This window comes from Macrobrachium nipponense, chromosome 2, assembly GCF_015104395.2.
Source record: "Macrobrachium nipponense isolate FS-2020 chromosome 2, ASM1510439v2, whole genome shotgun sequence".
In the NCBI taxonomy this organism is placed as follows: Eukaryota; Metazoa; Arthropoda; class Malacostraca; order Decapoda; family Palaemonidae; genus Macrobrachium; species Macrobrachium nipponense.
The window spans coordinates 107,888,704-107,913,184 of record NC_087201.1 but is presented as its reverse complement, the minus strand read 5'-3'; the positions used below and the strand labels follow the sequence as shown (position 1 = coordinate 107,913,184).

At 36.7% G+C, this 24,481-nt stretch overlaps 1 protein-coding gene across 8 annotated transcripts; it reads left to right on the top strand.

Annotated features, from left to right (window-relative positions):
- The first annotated feature begins 601 nt into the window (after positions 1-601).
- On the top strand, positions 602-24,158 carry LOC135220894 (keratin, type I cytoskeletal 9-like). Of its 8 annotated transcripts, XR_010315812.1 has the most exons (7): positions 602-1,729; positions 14,111-14,215; positions 16,873-16,963; positions 17,482-19,602; positions 19,753-22,056; positions 22,428-22,469; positions 22,737-24,158. XR_010315812.1 is itself a non-coding variant. In XM_064258504.1 (5 exons), exons 4-5 carry the CDS (start codon positions 19,023-19,025, stop codon positions 20,136-20,138), a joined length of 966 nt encoding a protein of 321 aa, XP_064114574.1. In that variant the 5' UTR covers positions 602-1,537; positions 14,111-14,215; positions 16,873-16,963; positions 17,482-19,022; the 3' UTR covers positions 20,139-21,840. The 8 variants fall into 8 exon arrangements, 4 of the variants coding, with proteins under 4 accessions (XP_064114574.1, XP_064114577.1, XP_064114576.1 ...); XR_010315811.1 differs by lacking the exon at positions 22,428-22,469; XR_010315815.1 differs by lacking the exon at positions 19,753-22,056 and having other exon boundaries at positions 671-1,729; positions 17,482-17,659.
- The last annotated feature ends 323 nt before the right edge of the window (positions 24,159-24,481 follow it).

The window sequence follows — 24,481 nt, the reverse complement described above, 5'->3', positions numbered from 1 at the left end:
ATGTATCTATGTATATTTATACATATACATAAATATGTATATATACATATTTAGCCAAGGCTACAAGAAAAATAAAAGGAGTAGTCTCAGCTAAATGTATTGTCACGCGCTAATTAGGGACATAAGCATGTATACATATATATACATATACATATATATATATGTATATAGTATATATATATATATATATATATATATATATATATATATATATATTGGTTTTGTGTGTGTGTGTGTGTGAGTACGGTCCTTATCCGGTGGTGCTTGTTTTTGCGTGTGGAGAGTTTCCGTTTGTCGCCTTCGCTTTGATTGCGACAGTGAATCATCCAGCAGCGAAGAGCCAGTGCCTGAGACTTGATGTCCTTGGGAGTGACCGCTTCTGTGTATTGCGCTCTTGTATACACACACACACACACACACACACACACACACATATATATTATATATATATATTATATATTATATATATATATTATTATATTATACATACTATATATGTATATCATTATATATATATCACTCAGTAGCCTATTCTGAATAGTTTGGCAATGTTTCAAATAAATAGATAAAAATAGTAAACTCTTCACATCTAAATAACCCACGTTGATTTACTTTTTTTTATCATAGCAAGTCATCATTTTCGATTTTTATGAACATAAAAATATTCACATTCATTTTTTGAGATGCACAAGTATTAGGTAGAACAGTAAATAAACGAGAGACAATGTCAGTAATCGGGTACTCGAAAATTATGCTTTCATTGAGATTGTTGTCTCATCAGTATCTTTTTACTTCCATTCAACAGCAATGATTCTGCCTAAAAAGATCGATTGGACTTTACTGGGATTTGCCCATTACGAGAAACAGGTTTCGCAACCATTCGAGAAATCCTCGTTTCTAACAAGTCCCTTTATTTCCTCTTCTAGTTCTCTTCTTCTCGCTATTCCTCCGACGAAGACATGTTCGATCGATGATAAAATTTGCTACCGAATAAATGGTTTGCCCCTGAAAAGACAGTATATAGTATTGTTATGAAATCGACGTGCTTATTTTATTGGCTTACTGTGTTTTTGACCGCGGCAAAACTCTCCCCTTCCATTTGGGTTACTTCAAAGCTGGTGTCAGTTAATCTACTATAATAGTGATTCTAATAATGATAAAAAGGATAAATATAAATAACAGATGTAAATAATGTCTCAATCAGATTCCAAGAAAACGGTCACTCCATAGGTGCCGGCCCCTTTCGGCGGATGGTGTAATAGTATACATGAGTGTCTTAAGGGGGACAAGTGCCACCAGACACCCCCCCCCTCCCATCAATCGACACACCTGCTCCCCAACATGTACCCTTGGAGGAGTAATACCAAACTCCCTAGAGGCCCCCATCGGCCAAGAGAGTGGAAGCTATAATACGAGCTCTTCCCAAGGTCACGAGTTAGTTAAGCGGTTGCTTGGGGTCTGTGATGTTGTGTCTTCATTAGCAGCCTGCAAAGCAAAGTAGACGACTTCGATAATAAACATCACCATAGGAAAAAAGGTGTACAGATGATAGTTCGCTTCTGAAGTTACATCAAAGAAAGATTGTCGAATAGAATTCAATCGCATGATGGTCGTCACCTTATCATTGCGTACGATACGTTTCCCCCGGATGATCTGGAAAGTGATTCGTTTGCACCGCAAAGTGAAGTTAGGAGAATCTAAAGTGGAAAATCAAACGTCCTGAAAAGAGGTTAAGTGTCATCTTGCTTGTTATAATAAACGGTCATTTGAATAACGTTATGACCCTGTTAGAGATGACACACAGTGGTTGCATCACCTGAGAAACGAGATCACTCATGGCGGTTGCATCACCTAGAGAAATCTGTAGTGGGCAGTCGAGATGTTAACCCTTCCCCCCTTAAATAAGCGGGACGTCATATTTCAAAAAGGAGCCATAGAATTTTCTCAAACACAACCTTGTCGGGTTCCCCAGACCCAATTTTCTCCATGCTCCAAGTTTTAGCGACATAAACTCAATTTTAAGGGGTAGAAAAAATATATACGGAACGGAAGTCGAAATTCTCACAGATGTAGTAGTGAAATTTGTAAACCAAAAAGCAAAAAGAAAAATCTTTTGAAGTTAAAAACTGCCTTTTCTATTTATCGTAACGAAGGGCGAATAATAAATAATAAGTGTCTCAAATTTTAAACCAAATAATTTTTTTTTCGTTTGACAAAACTATCATTATTCATGTTTTAAAACAAATCATGTTTCAGAAGGAGAAACGTTCATTTGAAGTTTTTGTTCTCCTTTACCTTTCAATCTTTCTAATTTTATTTAATTCTCGGCATATTGGGAAAAATCATTAGTTCCACGTGGACATTCATTATTTTCAAAAGGAGACAAACATTCATTATTATTAGTTTTATTATTACTTGGAAAAGTCTTATTACAACTGTGAGAACTAAAACTTCGGAGCCAAATCGTTTTTTTTTCAGAAATTTTAGAACACGATTTTTCAGAAAACTAATAATGGAACAATGAATATAATAAGTCTAATTATTTTGTTCTCCTTCAATGCAATATGGTTCCTGAAAAAAAGAGTGGGAATTGGGAATTGTTTTATTGATTTTATTCAACAACTTTGCTTTGCCTTTGCATTGTATCTCACTAACAAATGCCTTTTTATGCAAAGTTTAAAACTTTAAAACTTACCAACCATGATAACATATCTGTCTAGGCACAAATTTTTAGAGCACGGGTTAGAAAAAAATAAAACTTCCAACTTCCATTTATTTATTTATTTCCAGATAACTGATTTGGGCTAGAAAAAAAATAAAACTTCCAACTTCCATTTAGTTCCAAATAATTTATTTGGAAAAATATATCTTATTTAATAAATAGTTTATAGAAAAGAATCTTATGTGATAAATTTTTTTTTTGGAAATAGATAATTTCTCATCGATTCTATTTTAATCGGCCTTTTAAACGCTTTGTGTTAATCTCAAAAGGATTTTTTGAACATCTGATTTGGGTTAAGTTAGATTTTCATTTCTCGGCAAATTGTGCTGACAATATCTTAACAGTTTTTGAGCTGGAAAAAATTGAAAAAGGAAAATATTGTGAAAATGTTTTCGCCTTGACGCTCACCGCATGTAAAAGTATTTTCCCTCTAATTCCCTCACTCAAGAACAATCCATAACCACAAACACAATATTGAGCACTGTCAATAGTTTTCATATTTTCTTAATATAAAAAAAGTGAACTATTCATAACACAAGGTTAAATAAAGAACCAATTGAACTTCATCTTTTTTTTATTCATATGTAAATAAAAATACAAAAATATCAATTTTTAGAATACCTCAAAATAGAGCTAAAAAGTGCACGTGCGCATGGATGTTCTACAATATAACAGTTAAATAGGCTAATATTAACATATAAATAGGTTTTCCATATCCCCAAACGAAGTACCGGGCACTGGTAATTTATCACGGTAAAATGTTCGCTTCGTCACAAAATGAACCATATTTCGCAAAAATGCCTCATTAATTGTTATGATAGATAATCATCTTATAATATAAAAAAATTACTTAAGGAACAATGAACACAATATATTTACACGAGTTTAGACAGCACCGATTATATTGAGCTACTATTTACTGCAGTATCTATTACTTTTAGGCATTGCAATAGGCAGTGAAATTATTCACTCGCCTTGTAAGTCATCGGCACACACATTTGGAATGCTCTTTAACTATTCTATGTGTATACATACGCACGTTACCGCGGTCATAAAAGACGGTTATTTCCTTTTGCGTTATTATGGCAGGTTGGCATTCGCCCTTAGCGCAATAGCTTTCGTTTGGCGAACAGCGTGCAAGTCGGACGTACTGTGGAGGCAAGTCCTCGTCCAGTAAGGCGTCGTCAGGTGTCAGGAGGGTTTCCACTCTCACAGCAACTAGCCGAGGACGGCAACCAACTCCTTCTAGCTCACGATTCTGATTTGCGATTTTTTGTTCGATATCGTAATCCCCTGAGTAATGCTTACCCGGTTCGGTGGTCGTAACAACATTAGTCATCTCTGTGGGCTCTCCCCGGTTCCCAAAATGAATCGAGTCGTTGTGGTGGTTATCAGCGAGGTGGTTATCAGCACATGAGTTATATCCAATAAAATATCCTAAAACACCGCCGACGGTTATTCCTAAGACTATTGAGAAAGCAAGACATATCTTTGTTTTATTCATGTCCTTGGTCACCCAACCACAAGAAGGATCTTCACAGGCAGCGAGCATCGTCATTTCCTGTCTAGCGTGAGTCTCCATTTGAGCTGTGGCTGACATTGATCCTGTATATATACCCCCGACAAAATAATTTTTTTATTTTGACGTATAGATGTATCATACGTATCAAGCTCAATATAGGTACGTATCATGTAACATACGTATCAAGCTCAATATAGGTACGTATCATGTAACATACGTATCAAGCTCAATATAGGTACGTATCATGTAACATACGTATCAAGCTCAATATAGGTACGTATCATGTAACATACGTATCAAGCTCAATGTAGGTACGTATCATGTAACATACGTATCAAGCTCAATATAGGTACGTATCAAGTAACATACGTATCAAGCTCAATATAGGTACGTATCATGTAACATACGTATCAAGCTCAATATAGGTACGTATCATGTAACATACGTATCAAGCTCAATATAGGTACGTATCATGTAACTTACGTATCAAGCTCAATATAGGTGCGTATCATTTAACATACGTATCGAGATTAATGAAGGTACGTATCATGTAAAATACGTATCAAGGTCAAAATAGGTACATATCTTTTCTAAAAGAGGTTTATCAAATTGGAGAGCGATTCTCCCCCGCTCCCCACAAAAAAACACTAAACTACAATATTTAAATATATATATATATATATATATATATATATATATATATATATATATATATATATATATATAATATATATAGTATATAGTATGTTTACTCTATATATATATATATATATATATATATATATATATATATATATATATATATATATATATATGTGTGTGTGTGTGTGTGTGTGTGTGTGTATATGTATGTATGTATGTATGTATGTAAATATAGAGGATCAATGTCAGCCACAGCTCTGATAAAGCTTCTTGTGGTTGGATGACCATGGACAAGAACAAAACAAAAAGATTTTTTGATCGTTTAAATATAGTAAAAATCATCGCCGGTGTTATACGCTACTTTATTAGAAGTATCTCGTTTACTGTTAACTGCTACAATGTCCCTATTAATTTTGAAATATTGATATCAGAAGGTTAAATGAAGGACCAATTAAACTTCATCGTTTTTACTCATATAAGAATTAAAAAATACACAAATATTAATTTTCAGAATACTTCAAAATAAAGTTTAGAAATGCATGTACCCATTAATATGCTACTATAAGAATAATTGTTCTTGAGTGAGGTGATTTGAGGGAAAATACCCTACCATATATATATGTAGTACAGTGCAATTAGCTCAATTTTAGCCCAAACCTCAAAATTTAGAATGACAAACTGAAACTTTGGGAATATGTTGCGAGTTATGCCCACAAAATGGCCGCCATTTTGTTTTTTCAGTTTTTCTCATTTATTGCTCCAAAAGGGTAAAAAAATATAATTGGCAGATGAAATATTCATTATTTTGTATTATATGGTAGTTTTAGAAGCTATTTGAATAAATTTCATCAGTACTAAATACATCAAAGTGAAATTATATGGCTTTATTTAAAAAAAAAATCTGTTACTCGTAGTTGACAGGAATATTCCTATTCCTGCTATTGGAAAAATAATTGGTATATAAAATTTATACCTAAATAAACAATCTGTAGAATCTTCTTGTCTTTCAAATGACACCAAAATGACACTTCTAGGACGCACCATTGCGGGGGTATCTTTGTTTGAATACATGTACTTCAATTGGTCCCATTAGCAATTACGTACTTCCTACCATACAATCGTCAATATTATGCTGTCGAAGACATTCATAGATCACATGCTTATGATATTATAATTAGTTGAGGATAAATTCTAGGTCACATAACCACAATTACCATAAAAATTATGTAGTGAACTGAGCATATAACCGGTAGCTACTTGCAACACAATACAATGTGGAAAAAAATTATCAAAATTAGTTTTGAACTATACAGCTGTACAGACAAGAAATAACTTCAACTTGATGAAACTCCATTTTTACGCACAAGGGGTTATGCATAAATTACGCTAAAACAAAAATATGAATCATTCTTTATTATTTCTCGTAAATTATTTCCTTTTCTTTTTCTGTAAGGGTTGAGAATAGTCTTCATTTTCAGTTTCGCTCTGTTCTTCTACATATCCATCTATATCTCCTTCTTTATCTTTCATTCAAAGAACATCTGATTATTGCACCCATGCCCAGCACAATACCCACACATATGTGTACAAGGGAGTCGACTTCTCCTGCACTCGCAGTTCAGTTCACAAACTTTTCTACAATTACAAGTTACAACATGAAGTAGGGAATGTGGTACGGGCTCTTTAAGCGATGTTACTGGTCTTAGTCGGTAATTTTCTAACTTCCAACCACAGTCAGTGGGGTCTAAAGTAATCCCTTGCCACTGTTGTACTTGATGGAAGGTACGATAAGAATGTTGGCGTGCTGCTGCTGATGTTGAAGGAAGTGTAGCTAGATCAAATTTGGCATGTACAGGCTGTTTAGCTATCGTCCTTAAGTAATTAAAGTACCTTTGTTTATCAAGACTACCTTCTGGCTTTCCTCCATACAGGACCAGAAGAAATTCTTCTCCAGCAGCAGCTATATCATCTGCAGAGGCCTGGGGGTCATTAAAAATTCACATCTTGTGACTTAACGCAGGATCCTCCTGTAATCTATTATAAGGAACCCTTTTACCCTTGCGATACAGAGCAGAGGTTGTATCGCAACCTGTTATTGCATGCAGGAAGAGCAATCTGTCAGTCATGTCCCCCATTTTGCTCTGAATTCTTTCACTGCTGAATATTTTATCAGGATGTGCTTTGTTTGCTGGGATCATCATTTTGATATCAGTCTGAGGTTTGGCAAGTGCAATTAAGTGGACAAGAAGATCAGTGTCCTCCCCCACAATAACTGATTCCTGTACTGAATCTCGTAAATGAGTTGCTGTTGTTACTATCAATCTGTCAGCATCTGCCTCTGCCTGATGGACCTTACAGCCAGCAGCTTCCAGATAGGTAGATAGGAGTTTGATCAATTCTATCTTGCTTTTAATATTTCCGTAGAACTCCTGCTGAGACACCGGGACTTGTATGTGGCTTTCTACAGCTATAACTCTAGATGATTGTGTCCTTCCTCGACGAAAGTGTTCTTCATCTATTGTATGTGAGTGTCATAGCCATCAAATACTGTGTGAGCGTTCCTGTACTTCTGTTTAATGAACGATGTATACTGAGAACATATCTGACTGACTGTAGCAGGACGTTGCCACACAACATGATTTAGTTAGAAGGCCACCCCACCATCTAAAAATTATACACTGCTCCAGCTGGAGGAACATTTTCACAGGGTGCCAATGCCTCAATGACTGGTACAAGAGCAGATTTTTTTGCTTTTCTCATTGAAAAATCACCTAAGAGGGAAGGTGGTTGAGGTGCAAGTTCATACCCCAGAAATGATGCAAGGTCAGAATCACTTCTAGCAACGCATATTATGCGATGGAATAACTGGTTTGCATTGACAGTAATCTGTGTATCATTAATCATAATTGATTTTGTTACAGATGACAATGACCTGATGTTGTTTCTTCGCTGTAGGTGAATATCTCTGAATGCTTTTCCTTCCATTGTTTTCATTGATGTTCTTCCAACAGTATAGGCTTCATCACCATTCACTTTTTCATTGGCAACAATACCACTTGATATGGAGATTAGGAGATGTTGGTCGGTTGTATGGGTTGTGTACAGCCAGCCAATTTTTGAAGGTATTCATGTCAGTAAGATCACGAGTCTGCCGAGATTCACGAAGGTCAATATGCTGTTCTGAAGTGGTAGCAGTAACTCCACTAACAGACTCAACAGCATTAAAGATACTGGCTGTTGCGGGCATTGACTTAACCCATTTAGCGATAACTGATGGCGTTATTCCACGTCCTCGGGTGAGACCTCCAGATGTTTTGATGGAACGCATGAGGACTTGCTCAGTTGTCATATCGGTCCAGATCCCTGACCAGAACTTGTCAGATCTTCTAATTTTGAAATATCCCTCTGTTGCAAACTTTTCAAACTCCTCTGGTTTCATGACTTTTTCCAGTTTATGCATTTGCTGTAGATAGACTTGAGCAGACTTTGCATAATTCAGGTGTCCTACTGCATGCAAGTAAGGTAGCATGAGTTTTACACTGTAGAGGTGAAGATTCCAATCACCACAACGCTCTGCCCTTATAAAGAGTTTCACAATTGTAATACACCTAAAATACTGTACCCATAGCTTTTCGGTTCTTCCACATGATTCAACATCTGTAAGCTTCATTTCAAGTTGATTCATGATGGACTTTACAGCACTTGAATTTGCTGTTACCTCCAGTGTTTCAGTGTTGTCAAACAAAGACATGCAGCAGGTTTGTAAGTCTTTCTTAAGGGTTTCATTAACCGAAGATGACTCCAACAATAGTACTGCTAATGCAAGTTGAGTTAGGAAATGAGCTCGAAGACTCCTGGCATAAGCACGTCCAGTCATCATATGAACAACACTGTTCTTTGCATACACTGTCTCCCACAGTTCATCAAGGCCACTTCCAGCCATTATGGTCCCTATAGCTCCTAAAAATGACATAAGAAGATGAAATCCTCCAAGGCGTACAGTGACACGGGAAAAAGGGCTACTGCGACCAGCAGCAAGAACCATATCACAAGATTTAGAGTAAAGTGGTTGGTCAAAGGTTACCATGACTGTAGACTGTTCACTCTTTAGACCTTCTTCTGCAGCATTCAGGAGGCAAGTGCAAATCGTAGAAGGGTTGGTAGGATCAAGATAACAAATGGTACAGGTAGTACAGCTGATGTCTTGTAAGATGAGCTTTTACTGTATATCTTGCTCATAAATCCACTCCAATTCGGGCATGTTTGACACTTGCAGCTTCTTGTACAAGTGTTTCTATATCTTCAGCAGTCAAAAGTGAATAGACCTTTGCCATAGGCATATGGTACACAATTAATTTGCTAAGTCCCTGAGTTGCTAATGCCTCACTGTCAATTCTCTCAGCCCTGGGAATGGCGTGTTTTCATGAACTTGATCTGCCGGTGTCACACACTTGATTCCTCCCATTGAGTGGAATGTATTATGACTTTATAAAGTTGCAACATTATAGTCAGCATTATCATATACAAATTGGATATATGACCGTGGATCTACTGCAGTTGATGGGTTCATTGTAGCTGATGCTTCATACAGCAATACTTCTCTATATGGGGCACAGAATCCTAGGTTAGAAACGATGTCAATCATTACTCTTGATCCATACTTTCTGTGTAGATGAACACCCTGACCAGTTTGTATGGGCGAGACAAATGATCTAGGACGAACAGCAGCAATGATAGCATGCTGTATACTGATTGACTTTCTTTGTATTTGACTATAATTTTTTTTCGGTTTCAAGATTCCATCAATTAACATACGAAGATAATCTGGAACAAGCTCACAATTTCCAGAAATGACTTGCTCTGCTGAAGGGAATACCTCACAATTGTAAGCTTTTGAACGAATGTCATTTCGAATTATCAGAGCAGCGGTTTCTATCAGTCCTCTAGCATCTTCAGCAGGATCACTTTTTCGTGCATCATACCATTCATCCGTTAAAATATCTTTCATAGATTCAGTGAAACACACAACTCCACTCTTACCTATCTTATCAACTATTGTTATTTGATTTCCATAATGGTTCTTGAGTTTCTTCTTCAAGTATTGATTACCGTAATTAAATATTAATACCAGCGTTTTCATAGGTACTCATAATTGACGTTAATTCATCAATAGAATACTGGCATTCATCACTTTCTTCCAAATACTCGCACACTTTGATAAATGCTATTGACTTTTCCTTATCCATTTTTCGTCCCTGTAGTGTAGCTGTTCCTGGCTTTGCACTGCCTGGCCTCAAGAAGTATTTGTGGCATGTGCGATGGTACCGTCCCTCAGCTGCGACAAGGTCAATGACATTGGACACTCGGAGAAGAACCTCTCTCCTTCAGTTATCATTTCGCACTTGTGCGAATGTTGTTAACAGATTCTAGTGTTTCCACGACACTAAAATCATAAGAAGTTGTCTTCCTAAATTTTCTCACATCCACAGCAATTTTCTTCTTGCAAAATATACACTGGGATTTAAAATCGAACTCTTGTCTGATTTCATGGGTCGTGTGAGCTTTTCTAGGTGCGGACTCCAAGCGACGTGTGTAGTCTTTTCTACATTTCACATGGACAACAACGGAGTTCTTGTTTTTCAGTAATTCTTTTACATTGTCCTCTTTTGAAGTACTACTCTCAATTTTTTTTATCCAAACCTCTAATGACGTGCACAGTTTCACCAAAACAGTTATTGCCAGTGGGCTCACACAATATGCAAAATTTCGAGTTGTCTTCCATTTTTGTGCCTTTTCAATAGCTGAATTCGCTGTGCTTCACTCTACCTGAAAAAAATAGAAACATTAATGATCATACAGTACAAAACATTTTATAGTATGTATGTATTATATATTATACTGATTTGTCACATACGCGGAAAAAATGTACGTAATATAATAATATATATAATATATAATATATATATATATATATATATATATATTATATATTATATATATTTATATATATATATATATATATATATATATATATATATATATATATATATATATATATATATATATATATATTCAAACAAAGATACTATGGCAGTGGCAAGTCATAGAAAGGTCCTTTTGGTGTCATTTAAAAGACAAGAAAATTCTGCAGATGATTTATTTAGATAATAATTTTGATATACCAATTATTTTTCCAATAGCAGGAACGGGAATATTCCTTTCGACTGCTAGTAACGGAAATTTTTAAAAATAAAGGCACATAATTTCACACTGATGCTGTTATACTCCAAAAATTTATGTAAATAGCTTCTACAAGTATCATATAATAAAAACCTGATGTGTATTTCATTAACAAATTCAATATTTTACCCTTTAGGAGCAATAAATGAGAAAAATTGAAAATTCCAAAATTGCCGCCATTTTGTGGCCTAAACTCAAAAACCCGTCACTGGATTTTTTGGGGCTTTTTGGATGAAGATTACACAATTTACCTCTACATATTCCCAAAGTTTCAGTTTGTCATTCTAAATTTTGAGGTTAAACCCTAATTGTACTGTACTAATATGCCCACGAATATTATTTTTCTATTTTATGTAATTTAATTAAAATAACCAACATTTTTTTTATAAATGGGTTATGGTTGTAAATTCATTTTCTAAGTTGATATTTATTTCGAAGTAGTGTTTATGGTATTCTGTTATGAATAGTTATTTTTTTATAAGAAAATATATAAACTTGTGATGGAACTAATATGTATTGGGAAATTAATTTCTTTAATTCTTAAAAATGCGAGAAGTGTGAATTTGTAACAAATAGTTAACGAATATAATGTGATATACATTTTTGCGAAACTTGGTTTGTTTTTTGACGGAAATACCATTTCACCACGACAAACTGTGTTTGTGGTTATGGATTGATTGTTCTAGAGTGAGGGGATTTGAGGGAAAATACCCTACCCATAATTTCAAAAAACTACCTAAGGAACAAGAAACACTATACAATTACACAAGTCTAGTCAGTACTAAATACTGCATGGCGCATATTTAGAATCGTCATCGAATTTTCACTTTGCAAATTTCTAAGTTCGTGACCGCTCTTACAAAAGAAGGTTACTTACTTTTCTATTTTTATGGCAGGTTGGCATTTGACCTTAGACAATTGTGATTTGTTGTTCGTCCTCACAATCCCTTGAATGATTCATATTAGGTTCGGTGGTCGTATGAACATTTGTCATCTGTGTGGGGTCCCGATTCCCAAAATTAATAGTGACATTATAGCAGTTAACAGTAAACGAGATACTTCTAATGAAGTAGCATATGACACCGGCGATGATTTTTACTATATTTAAACGATCGCAAAACCTTTTTGTTTTGTTCTTGGCCATGGTCACCCAACCACAAGAAGCTTTATCAGAGGTAGCGGGTATCATCCTTTCATGTCTAGCGCGAGTCTCCATTTGAGCTGTGGCTGACATTGATCCTTTATATATATATATATATATATATATATATATATATATATATATATATATATATATATTTTCCTTTTAATACAATAATGAATGCCTAATTGAAATAAAATTTGAAGGAAAATGCAGATATACCAGGGAAGGAAAATGGAAATAGTTTTTTCTTGATCTTTTTACAAATGAATGGTTTAATGGGAGTCACGTAGGCCTAAAAATAACTGACAAGTGGTAACATGTGTTAACCGAGTTATCGATGTTTTTGGGAGTTACACTACATATCAGGAATATGAACTGAAATATAAATATAAATATAACTGAATATAAACTGAAACCGCCTATAAACCCCACTTCTACTGTTATATGGATAAACATAATTTACTTTTGTTTTTCTTTAAGTGTGTTCGAAAGACTATGGTGACGTATATTTGGATGTTGTTCTTTAATTATCAACCTGTTTCCCACTATCAATATTATCTACCACCCATTACAAATACTATTAATAATATATGGAAATTAACATTTTACCGTGATAAATTGATAGTACTCTGTATTTTGTTTGTCTATTTGGAAAACCTACTTATTTCTTAATATCAGCCTATTTAACTATTTATTTAGCAGCTTATTGATGCGTATGTGTATTTTTGTAATCTGTATTGGAGTATTTTAAAAATTTATATCAGTGTATGTCTTAATTTTATATGAATAAAAATGTGAAGTTTAGTTGGTCTTTTATTTAACCTCTCGCTCATAGTTTCATTTTTAAAGAAGGAAACATTACAAAGAAATAATGAAAGGTATCACCACTTCTTGTGACTACCGAATTCAACATATCGTAACTCAAAATTCGATTGCAACCATTTTGACATATTGCATATTATTCCTCATTACTTTTAAATACCATTTTTACCGCTTTTGTGCTTTTGTGTGTGTGTGGGTGTTTTTTTATCCAGTTATCATAATCTTGGTCATTATTACTATAACAATTATTGTTTTTAGCTTTTCTGTTGATAATTGTATTTCTATACCTTTAAGTTTCTGTCGCTACTTATTTTTCTAGACTTTTAAAACAGTTTCATTTGTTCCTTCTCTGGCAGAATCAAGTTACACGGGCTGGGATGAGGTGTATTTAGAAAGTCTTAAGCGGTCTTGAGGACGGCGAAATCGGTGTCATATAGTCCCTATAACATTTAATTATTATTTTGAAATGGCACTTTTTTTTGCTCTTATTGCGATAAGCGTTGAAAGCCCGACGTATTTCCTAGGTTTTCCTCTTCTTAACTTTCGTGGTTATCGATTTCTTTTCAATGTAATTTCTTAGCCTATCTCTTTCTTAATTATTTACTTCTTTCAGTATCATATCACAATTCATGTTCTAACAATGCTTTCACAAATTGATTTCTGAAAATTCTGCTGTAAATAGCGGATTTCTTCCGTGCCACGATTTTGATCATCTGACCTGGTGACAATATTGCGCATAATTCTGCTGTGGAAACAGGTGCCTGCAATATTGTGTAAAGAAAATAGTTATTATGTAAAGTAAATGCTTTTGCTCAAGCAATAATATAATAAATCCTATGTCAGATGAAGATTTGGATCGTCCATATTGAGCATAAGGTGAACTTTTGTGTCTTATATGTTTAACTGTTTGTTGTTTATGATAGTCTGGGGTACAGATGCATAATTTTTAGATAGATAGAAAATCCAGTCCATAGAGTCATATACAAACTACTCTTAATTGTGACATTGTTTATTTCAGAAAGAACAACGGGCTATGAGACACATTTCCCTGTGGTATACCATTTTCCAACTTACATGTCAGGAAAATGCCTGTGTTAAGATTTTTTTTCTTTTACAAATAAAGGTAGGTGCCCTTTAATACTATTGCAGTATAGTGTCTTCAAACTAGCATACCTTTCTGTCGTATCATAAGCATTTTGATGCAGAAATATTTCAGTGACTGTTTGTTTCCAAGTGTTATTATAGAGGGTCAAGCCATGTAGATCCATTCTTTTCTTGTGTGTGTGTGTGTGTGTGTGATTTATTAACCCCGATTTGTCAAGTTTTCCACCTTTGCTTGGTTTGGTTGTGGGCATGACAATTTTGTCACCAATCTTTTGAAAATGGTTGCTCTGTCAAAAGTTGATTACAGGCGCTAGAAGGTTTTATCATTATTTTTTGGCCTGTAGTTGTGCTATTATGAGATGGACGGCCAAATCCTAATTCTTCTACCGTAAACCACTTATATATTAGAACTCTTCAAATGTTTCAAAATAAATAATGCAAGGTGTTTCAATTTATTTTTACCACACCAATAATCAAGATTTAGTCAGTGCCAATATTCTTGAGATATTTTGCAAGTTTTCAATACTGCATAAAGGTCGTGGATTGTTTTCCATTAATGTTAAACCATGTCTGAAGTTACTAAGTTTGATCCATTAATTTTCACAATTTTTGCCTAATTTCTTTAATCAGTGGGTTGTATGTTACATATTAGATTTACTGTTCCCATGAATTTATTTTCATTTTAATTGCTTACCTTCTTATCTTATATGATTCTGATGACTCATTACATATATATTGCTTTCAGTGCCTTGATGGAGACTTAAGTTTATCGTTTAATATAATTTTATCATCTTTGAGAGGGTAAGGTTGTAAAAGGTTATCAAATCATCTTTCACCTACACAATTTGTGGCCGAGTCTATGTTTTTATAGCATCAGTTATGATGGTTTTACCGAATATATACAGGGTGATTAAAAAAGAATTACCATATTTCATGATTAAATATTTTATGTAGGAAAAATAGCAAAAAATAAAACTTATAATACAAGTATTCTACTAACGGTCAAGTTTTATTTCACATGTTACAAGTGCTCAATATGGCCGCCTCTTGAAGCACGAACAACATCAATACGATACGAGAATTCTTCCCAAACACGTTGAAGCACATCAGGATCTATTGAATTAATCGCTGTTGTTACTCGATGTTTTAAGTTAGCTTATCAGTTAGAGCATCTTTAAATGAAAAACTGCCTCTTTGTTCCGCCATTGCCATCTGACCTGGAAAACTTAAAACATCGAGTAACAACAGCGATCAGTTCAATAGATCCTGATGTGCTTCAACGTGTTTGGGAAGAATTCTCATATCGCATTGATGTTGTTCGTGCTGCAAGGCGTGGCCATATTGAGCACTTGTAACGTGTGAAATAAAACTTGACTGTTAGTAGAATACTTGTATTATAATTTTTTTTTTGTATTTTTTGCTATTTTTTCCTTCATAAAATATTTAATCATGAAATAGGGTCATTCGTTTTTAATCACCCTGTATATATATATATATATATATATATATATATATATATATATATATATATATATATATATATATGTGTGTGTGTGTGTGTGTGTGTGTGTGTGTGTGTGTCCCTGTGTGCGTGTAGGATACGGAACATGATGAATGTATAGATCAAGCAAATGCCACGAAGGAAAAGTGAAACAACGGAGTGGTTGCCATGTCTTTCGACACGGTCCGTTACTGGAAGACTGATGAAAAATACAAAGGTAATGTTACAAGAAAGCTCATATAATTGACAGATGACAAACATATTATATCCATGAGGATGGGCATCATAAGGAACAGATGCACCACGAACCCAACACGGTTGAAGAATTATAATGTACATTGTGAACAAAGGTAAATCTTTGAGAGGTTTTACAAGGGGTTAGGCCCAACTGGCACAAAAGCGGGGAGGAGTCAATCAAAGGATGATATAGGGGAAGACTGACCACCGCAACTGATTACATATTTATAAAAGTACAACACTCAATGTACTCTACTTTTGGTAAACAATAACAATTTCTAAAAATTGATTAAACTTACTGATATATAGAAAAAACATACGGTAGTTAATTAGTAATCTAGTTAGTGATTTTATCTTTTTAGGTCATTCTTGAACATTTTACTAATACAGGGCTCCAAATAATGCATGGCCAAGGCTAAGGTTGAAATTTCAGCTGGAAGTTGTACAATGGCAGATTCTAAAGGATTCCGTAAAAAGAAATTTTTCAATTCGGCAATTACTGAGTTGTCGGTCCAATTGATCCTGTGAAAGTTTTCACCTGAATGAATATTACCCAGTTTTGACAGAATACTTATGCTGCTAATTCTAATCTTTCCGAGCATCCTGCTTATAGACGATGTTTTTCTGGATTGGAGCCGCTACTCTCGGCATTTCTTGATCAAATACCTCCCGACATTGTAGTGGAAGGAGTGGCGGCCTGGGTGTGACCCAAGGAAATATCACTCTTTTCTTTTTTTTTCGAGTAACTGCAAATGGGCAAAGACATTTACCGGTGATAGATTTAGAATCAACCGAAATATTTATTTTTATAGCTTAGCAATAGTTGTCCGCAATGTTTTCACCCGCTATTCATTCAGTAAGTTAATAATGTTCTTTCTTGCAGTACGATATGCATTTTGAATCTCCATTTCCATAAATATTTTTAATATGTTTTTCAGTGTCGTGCCATAGCTGAAAGAATTGTTCCGTTGTGGCTTCTGGACCTCACAGGGACTGATGAATATATATGCTACTCATGAACAAAGATTGGTAAGAATTTCTCCTTTTCTTTTTTGGTAACTCATAACTTACAGCTGTTGTAAAGTTGCTTCTTTTTAGGAAAATGATGCAATAATATGATGAAACTTATTTTTTCTTTTAGATTGTACGAGTAATTCTTGACTGGTATATTTATATGCAATATGTTTATGCATACATGTATAGATACGTGCACTGTACGGTGTACAACAAGCTGTATTGCTCAGTCATCTTCCTATCTTCTCAACACATTTTTACACACAAATAATATCAATCACATTAAATCAATATTATGATTCTTTTAATATATACAGCAGATTTTTCTCCATCGTTACAATACTCATAAAATTAAATATTTCATTAAAATTGAATCAGTTTAGAAATAATTGTCAACCGACAAAGGTAATAAATTGTGTTGGGAAAAATGTTTTTAACTTACATGAGTAGAACCTTTTCCAACGTGAAATGTCATTATGCATATTTAAGTTTTGTAATGACCATGATAAAAGCTTTTTTGTTTTTTTTGACAGACGTTGCCATGACGATGAAAAAATGGGAAACGAAGCCAAGAGTCTATACGTCCTATTATGGAGAACAAAAATCTAAGCAAAAGGAAATGTGTGGGATAAAGAACAAAAAAACAGTGGAATCATACCAAGTTTGAAGCATAAAACATTTCCATGGGAAATGAAACTTGGATAAAATGCGGTAAGTTGTGACTTAACAACACTCGTAATGTAAAAGGGAAATATTAAAAAAACAAAGATTAGCATTCTTTATAACAGTTTATTAGCAAAAATATTTTAACCCATGGCGATATTTACAGAAGAGTTACTTCATCTCAGTACGATAAACAATGTAAAACTATACTTACATAACCATTGTCAACAATAAACAACAATAAAAACAAGCTCTATAAAGCTGTAAATTCAAGAAGTTTCGATTTTCTTACAACATCTGATCATCACCATCACCAACATGCTTGTTTATCTCTGGAGGCCCTCCGAGGTATCTGACCTCATTCAGTCACTCAGGCGATCATTTGCTATTTGTCACTTGTCATTTACAAGTTATGTTAATTTGCTATTTCATTCGTGAACTTTTCGTGAATGTCTTCGAATGTCACTTTTCTATCTTCTTAGGACAACTTTTTGGATAGTCTTGATGCCAGAAGTTGGAAAACAACCGAAACTTACCTTCATAATAAACAAAATCATATTCATGTTGGTGAATGACAATCATCACTTTTCGACTTTGTCACCCCACTGGTCATCAGCAAATAAGTCAGCAAAAGACGGAAACTTAAAGTCTCCAAAAGCTGAGTTGGCTTCATACTCAGGTTCTGGATCACTAGAGATGAATGGGGGTTCATAGCTGTTAGTTGGAGAAGTGTTTGGTGCCTGGTAACTATTCGATAATTCTGTTGGGGGTTGATAGTTATTTGAAGGTAACTGAACACCGTTTGATGGATTATCTGGTGTTTCATAGCTGTTTGAAGGTGTAGTTGGTGATTCATAGCTATTGGAAGGTGATGACACTGGCTGATAGTTGTTCGATGGTGTGCTTGGCTCTTCATAGCTAGTAGATGAACCAGTTGGTACTTCATAAATATTGGAGGGGGAAGAAGGAGCATCATAGCTGCCAGATGGACCTTGTGGTGCATTATAGCTATTAGATGAAGGTGAAGGAGCTTGGTAAGTATTTAGTGGGGCTGGGGATGGTGCTTGATAACTATTGGATGGAAAAGAAGGTGCAGGTTCATAACTACTGGATGGTAATGGCGCCGATGTTTGAAAGTTTCCAGGTCCTTGGTAATTATCTGAAGGGGTTGAAGGAGGAGGCTCATATGTGTCAACCGTAGGTGAAGGAACTTGATAACTGTCTGAGGGGACAGAAGGGGTGTTGTAACTGTTGGATGGGGACTCAGGTGCTACATAGTTTTGTAAAGTAGTGGATGGAGAGGTAGGAGGTCCATAAAGACCAGAAGGGGTTGCTGCTTCATTGTCCAGAGGAAGGGGAGGAGAAGGCGGTGGTCTATAACTTTGCTCTGGTAAAGCTGATGGTGTAACAAATGTGGGTGAAGGAGGAGAATAAGATTGCCCGGAAGACTGAGGGGCTGGGGGAGTGTATGACTGTGAAGCAGTTGGTGGTGAATAGGATGGTGTTGGGGCTGGTGCTGCTGGGGCTGAGTATGACCCTGAGGGAGCTGGAGGTGAATATGACTGTGATGGAGCTGGAGCTGAATATGACTGTGAGGGAGCTGGGGCTTGAGGAGCTGAGTAAGATTGTGAGGAAGTTGGAGGTGAATACGACTGTGATGGTGTTGGGGCTGCTGGAGCTGAGTATGACTGTGATGGAGCTGGTGGTGAATATGATTGTGAGGGAGCTGGGCCTGCTGGAGCTGAATATGACTGTGAAGGAGCTGGTGGTGAATATGACTGTGATGGAGCTGGGGCTGCTGGAGCTGGTGGTGAATATGACTGTGAGGGAGCTGGGCCTGCTGAAGCTGAGTATGACTGTGAGGGAGCTGGGCCTGCGTGGTGAATATGACTGTGATGGAGCTGGGGCTGCTGGAGCTGGTGGTGAATATGACTGTGAGGGAGCTGGGCCTGCTGGTGGTGAATATGACTGTGAGGGAGCTGGGCCTGCTGGTGGTGAATATGACTGTGAAGGAGCCTGGGGCTGCTGGTGGTGAATATGTACTGGGAGGAGCTGGGCCTGCTGGTGGTGAAAATAGACTGGTGGAAGGGCTGGTGGTGAATATGACTGTGAGGGAGCTGGTGGGGAGTATGACTGTGAAGGAGCTGGTGGTGAATATGACTGTGAGGGAGCTGGTGGGGAGTATGACTGCGAAGGAGCTGGTGGTGAATATGACTGTGAGGGAGCTGGTGGTGAATATGACTGTGAAGGAGCTTGGGCTGCTGGAGCTGAATATGACTGTGAAGGAGCTTGGGCAGCTGGGGCTGAATATGACTGTGAAGGAGCCGGGGCTGCTGGAGCTGAATATGATTGTGAAGGGCTTGGTGCAGCTGGGGCTGAATATGACTGTGAAGGAGCCGGGGCTGCTGGAGCTGAATATGATTGTGAAGGGCTTGGTGCAGCTGGGGCTGAATATGACTGTGAAGGAGCCGGGGCTGCTGGAGCTGAATATGATTGTGAAGGGCTTGGGGCAGCTGGGGCTGAGTAAGACTGTGATGGAGCTGGAGGTGAATATGACTCTGAAGGCACTGGAGGTCTGTAAGACTGTGAAGGAGCAGGTGCAGGAGGTGAGTATGATTGGGAGAGTGATGGTGGAGCAGCATAAGAAGGAGATGAGGAAGGTGGTGAGTAAGACTGAGTAGGCTCAGTGGCAGGTGGCTCATAATCTCCTGATGGCACTTCAATTGAAGAATCATACAGAGGTGGAAATGATCCAAAATCAGAGAAGTCTGGAAAAGGTGGAAAAGTTGGTTCATATGCAGATTCTCCTTTAGGTGGCCCAAAACCACTCCCAAAAGAAGATGCAAAAGATCCATAACCACCACTGTCAGATAAGGGAGCTTCATAACTATCACTGAATGAGTTGACATCTCCATAATCACTGCTGCTAGTGCCAGAAGAAGAATCATAGCCACTGCTGGTTACAGGAGGAGCTCCATATTCATTACTAGGTATAGATGGGGTTCCATAATCAGCAGAAGGTGACCCACCTTCGTAATCATTTGAGATCTCTATGATGCTTGAAGATTTAGGAGGCCCATACCCAGTGTCTGATCCCTCTGGGGCTCCATAGCTATTGCTTGGAGCTTCAGATGGTGGTCCATAGCTAGGAGATGGGGCTTCAGGTGGTGGACCATAACTTGGAGCTGGGGCTTTAGGAGGCGGTCCATAACTTGGTGCTGGGGCTTTAGGAGGGGGTCCATAACTTGGAGCTGGTGCTTTGGGGGGAGGTCCATAACTTGGAGCTGGTGCTTTGGGGGGAGGTCCATAACTTGGAGCTGGAGCCTTGGGAGGAGGTCCATAACTTGGAGCTGGCGCTTTGGGAGGAGGTCCATAACTTGGAGCCGGAGCCTTGGGAGGAGGTCCATAACTTGGAGCTGGTGCTTTGGGGGGAGGTCCATAACTTGGAGCTGGAGCCTTGGGAGGAGGTCCATAACTTGGGGCTGGAGCCTTGGGAGGAGGTCCATAACTTGGGGCTGGAGCCTTGGGAGGAGGTCCATAACTTGGAGCTGGTGCCTTGGGAGGAGGTCCATAACTTGGAGCTGGAGCTTTGGGAGGAGGTCCATAACTTGGGGCTGGAGCTTTAGGTGGTGGTCCGTAGTGAGGCCTTGGTTTCTGTTGAGGTTTTGCTTTATGGTGAGGCCGAGGACGGTATTTATGCTGAGGCCTTTTTGGGGGACGGTACTGTATATTAGGCTTGTACTTTGGCTTATATTTGGGTCTTTGAGGCCTGTCTTCCACGGACAGGTCGATGCATATAGCCATAAGCACAATAACTGCAAACCATATCTGTAGATAAAAAAAAATACTGATAAAGTTCTTTAATATATGTGAAGTTCTCTAATATATTATGTGATTAAATCTTACCTCTATATGCTTGATAATTTATACAAATGATTTCCCCTATAAATGATTAACATGTAAGAAAAAAAATGTTGTGGATGATTTGCGAAAAAATTTGGAATTCACGGTAAAAATAGATAGCTCATTGTTAGAGTCGTGTCAGGTGTCAAGTATTGGAACTTACCAAAGATCACAATCAGTTCATATGTGGTTGGTTGTGATCAGTGGAAAAAAGGTTTCTGCAGAAGATGAATAACAAATCTGCTTCAGCAGTGTATATCAAAGCTGAGGATGCAGTAGCTGTGTGCTCTGTTGACTTACCAGCATTAAAATCCTAATTGTCTTAAGATCTAGCGTTTCATTATTTCAATAAATTTACAAACCTAAGGAAACAATAAATGCAGGAAACATGGAGTAATAAACCTACCTTCTGAAGGATGGCAGATTACAAGAATCTCGGAAATTGGAATCAAGTAAGAAACTGCAAACTGTATAATCCAGTGAGATAAGTGGCAATCTTACGATTTCACCCGAGAGGAGTAGAGGGACAGATTCGGTTTAAGGTCAGTGAAACAATGATCAAAATATTAATTATGAATAAGGTGATAGGGATACTATTGAAGCCAGCAGAAAAAGTATGTAAAGAATAGGTGTGGGGAAGGTCATTGACAAAGACCCTTTATTGAGTTCGAAGGAAACGGAAACCAAAGGATGGCGCATCCTGAATATGAACGGAATATTCCAATGATATTCCAAACATAAGGGCAATATATAAGCTTGATAACTCCTTGAAAGAACAATAAAAAAAATTGTCGATTTTAACGTCTCATTTTTATATCAATTATGTGTCATCAGGAAAGATAATGTTTTATTTATAATATGTATAATGAATTGCTGAGACAAAGCTTGATTTCTGTTTCTGTGGCTTCCACAGCTTAAATTCTGTATTTCAAATCTCCTCCATCGCATTTTCCTCGTAAGTGCTAGTACTCCAACCTATTATATTTTATTATTCTAGTTCGTCTTATTGTAAATGAAGAAATTAAATAGCCAATTACAAGCTATTAATCCTATGACGCGGTAATATCCTTTTATTCCCATGTTTGTATGGCCGGTCACCATCTTGTCATCTTTTACATATTCTTGTCACTTTAGATTTTGATTAATTCAGGCTGGCCCCTCATCCTGATTGTTTTGTAAATGTTCATCTTTTCATCTTTATTTACTTTTTTTTTCTTCACAGCACAATGCTCCTCTTCTGCAACAACGATGTTATCATACTGAGAAGGCAGGATTTTTAGTACTACAGATGTTTGCTTGCTTAATCTATGTTAAGCCAATGGTTTAATCTGAAATAGTAAGTGTTCTGTAATTATGCAATGGCCATCCCCATTTTGTGGGGATATTGTGATTTCATATTAAATTAGATGATAAATAGTGCACTTCCTTGGTCACCCATTGGGTTTTGGACCAGGACATAAGACATATATCTTTTAATTTTTTTTAATGAGGGAAAGGAGCACTTTGGTGAAGCCCACTAGGCCACAGCGCCCCTGCCGGGGTAAGACACTTCATCTCAGGTGAATATGTTCAGGTTAATAGATGGTCCTAGTAGGAAAATGACTAAGGTAATGGTAACCAGAATGTTTTATGGGTAATTAAGGCTCAGAAGAGGAAAACGTCCTAGCTTCTTTTGGAGGTAGGACACTGTCTCTGAGGTAGGGTAAAGTTTGGATACAGTAATAGCTTTTAGAAGGTGCACTATGGTGAAGTTCCTCCATATGACTATACTCGGTATTTTTTCCATCTGTCCACCCGCCTGTGCTGTTTGCGTATGGTAACACTGCGTCCCGGGCTTTAGATAGTTACGTTCAGCTTACATTCAACAATTATGATAATATCCTATTTCGAATATTAAAGGTGTAATTCGCATACAATCAATTTTAAAACACTTTTCAGTAGCAAATGTACACCAAGATATCCTTTTATTTACCTAAAACTTACACATAGCGTAACTATCTAAAGCCCGGGACGCAGTGTTACCGTATGCATACACCACAGGGGGTTGGACATGGAAAAAAACAGAGTATAGCAGAGAACATTGTATCTAAGGTGAATCTAAGTCAAATTTGGTTAGGATGTAGACCCTGGTAAGGTCTGCCGTCTGTAGATATGATAAGCTTTTCAAACATTATCTAAACTGTCCAGGCTGTCCAGACCTGGAGCCTCCAGCATACGTAATCATGCATTGCACTGCAAGACTAACATTAATTTTGCAGATATTAAAATCATATCATCCACGCAAGTAGAGGGGGAAATTGCTATGTTAGAGTCTATCACAATAAAAACTATCATTCCCTTGTTATACGCCCAGACGGCCTCTACGCATCTATTCGTAGCATAACTGATCGTTGCTTATAATTTGGTCAGTACTTCAAATTTTACAAAGCCTCTTACTTTTTAAATGTTTTAGTTTCTTTTTAACTCTTTCGGTTTAGTTTCTTTTTAACTCTGATAGGTAAGTTATATCCGTTTTTGTAATGGTTTACATTTTTTTACGTTTTTATGCTTTTTTATAGGATTTTAAGAGATTTTGTAAACTGCAGCCTTGATGGCGCAATGAAGTGTTGCGAAACGACGTCGGCAAAATAAACTTTTGATATACTCGCTGTCTATTCTTATATGCCTCCTTGATAGTTACTATGATGCTTACAGCTATGTAACCTTTACATACATACATACATACATACATACATACATACATACATACATTCCTATAAGACTGCTCCCAACTTTCAGTCTGACTTTCATGATTTTAGCTCAAAGCAGTTTTGCTAAGATATCGTCTGTAGTTGTAAGAGGTAGTTTAACCGAAGTCGATGACTGACTTGTTTACATACCATCCGCGTTGTGTTGACTGAGCTGGCGGACGTGGCGGGTAGGTGGGTGAGGTCTTTCCGGTTTTAACACCACATTCCCAATGGACAT

Bases quoted from the DNA above. Each gene is read 5' to 3' on its own strand.
- LOC135220894 (XM_064258504.1), top strand. From the start codon at position 19,023: ATGTGGGTGAAGGAGGAGAATAAGATTGCCCGGAAGACTGAGGGGCTG. The intron at 19,603-19,752 runs GTGGTGAATATG...ATGACTGTGAAG, and splicing joins TGAGGGAGCTGGGCCTGCTG to GAGCTGGTGGTGAATATGAC.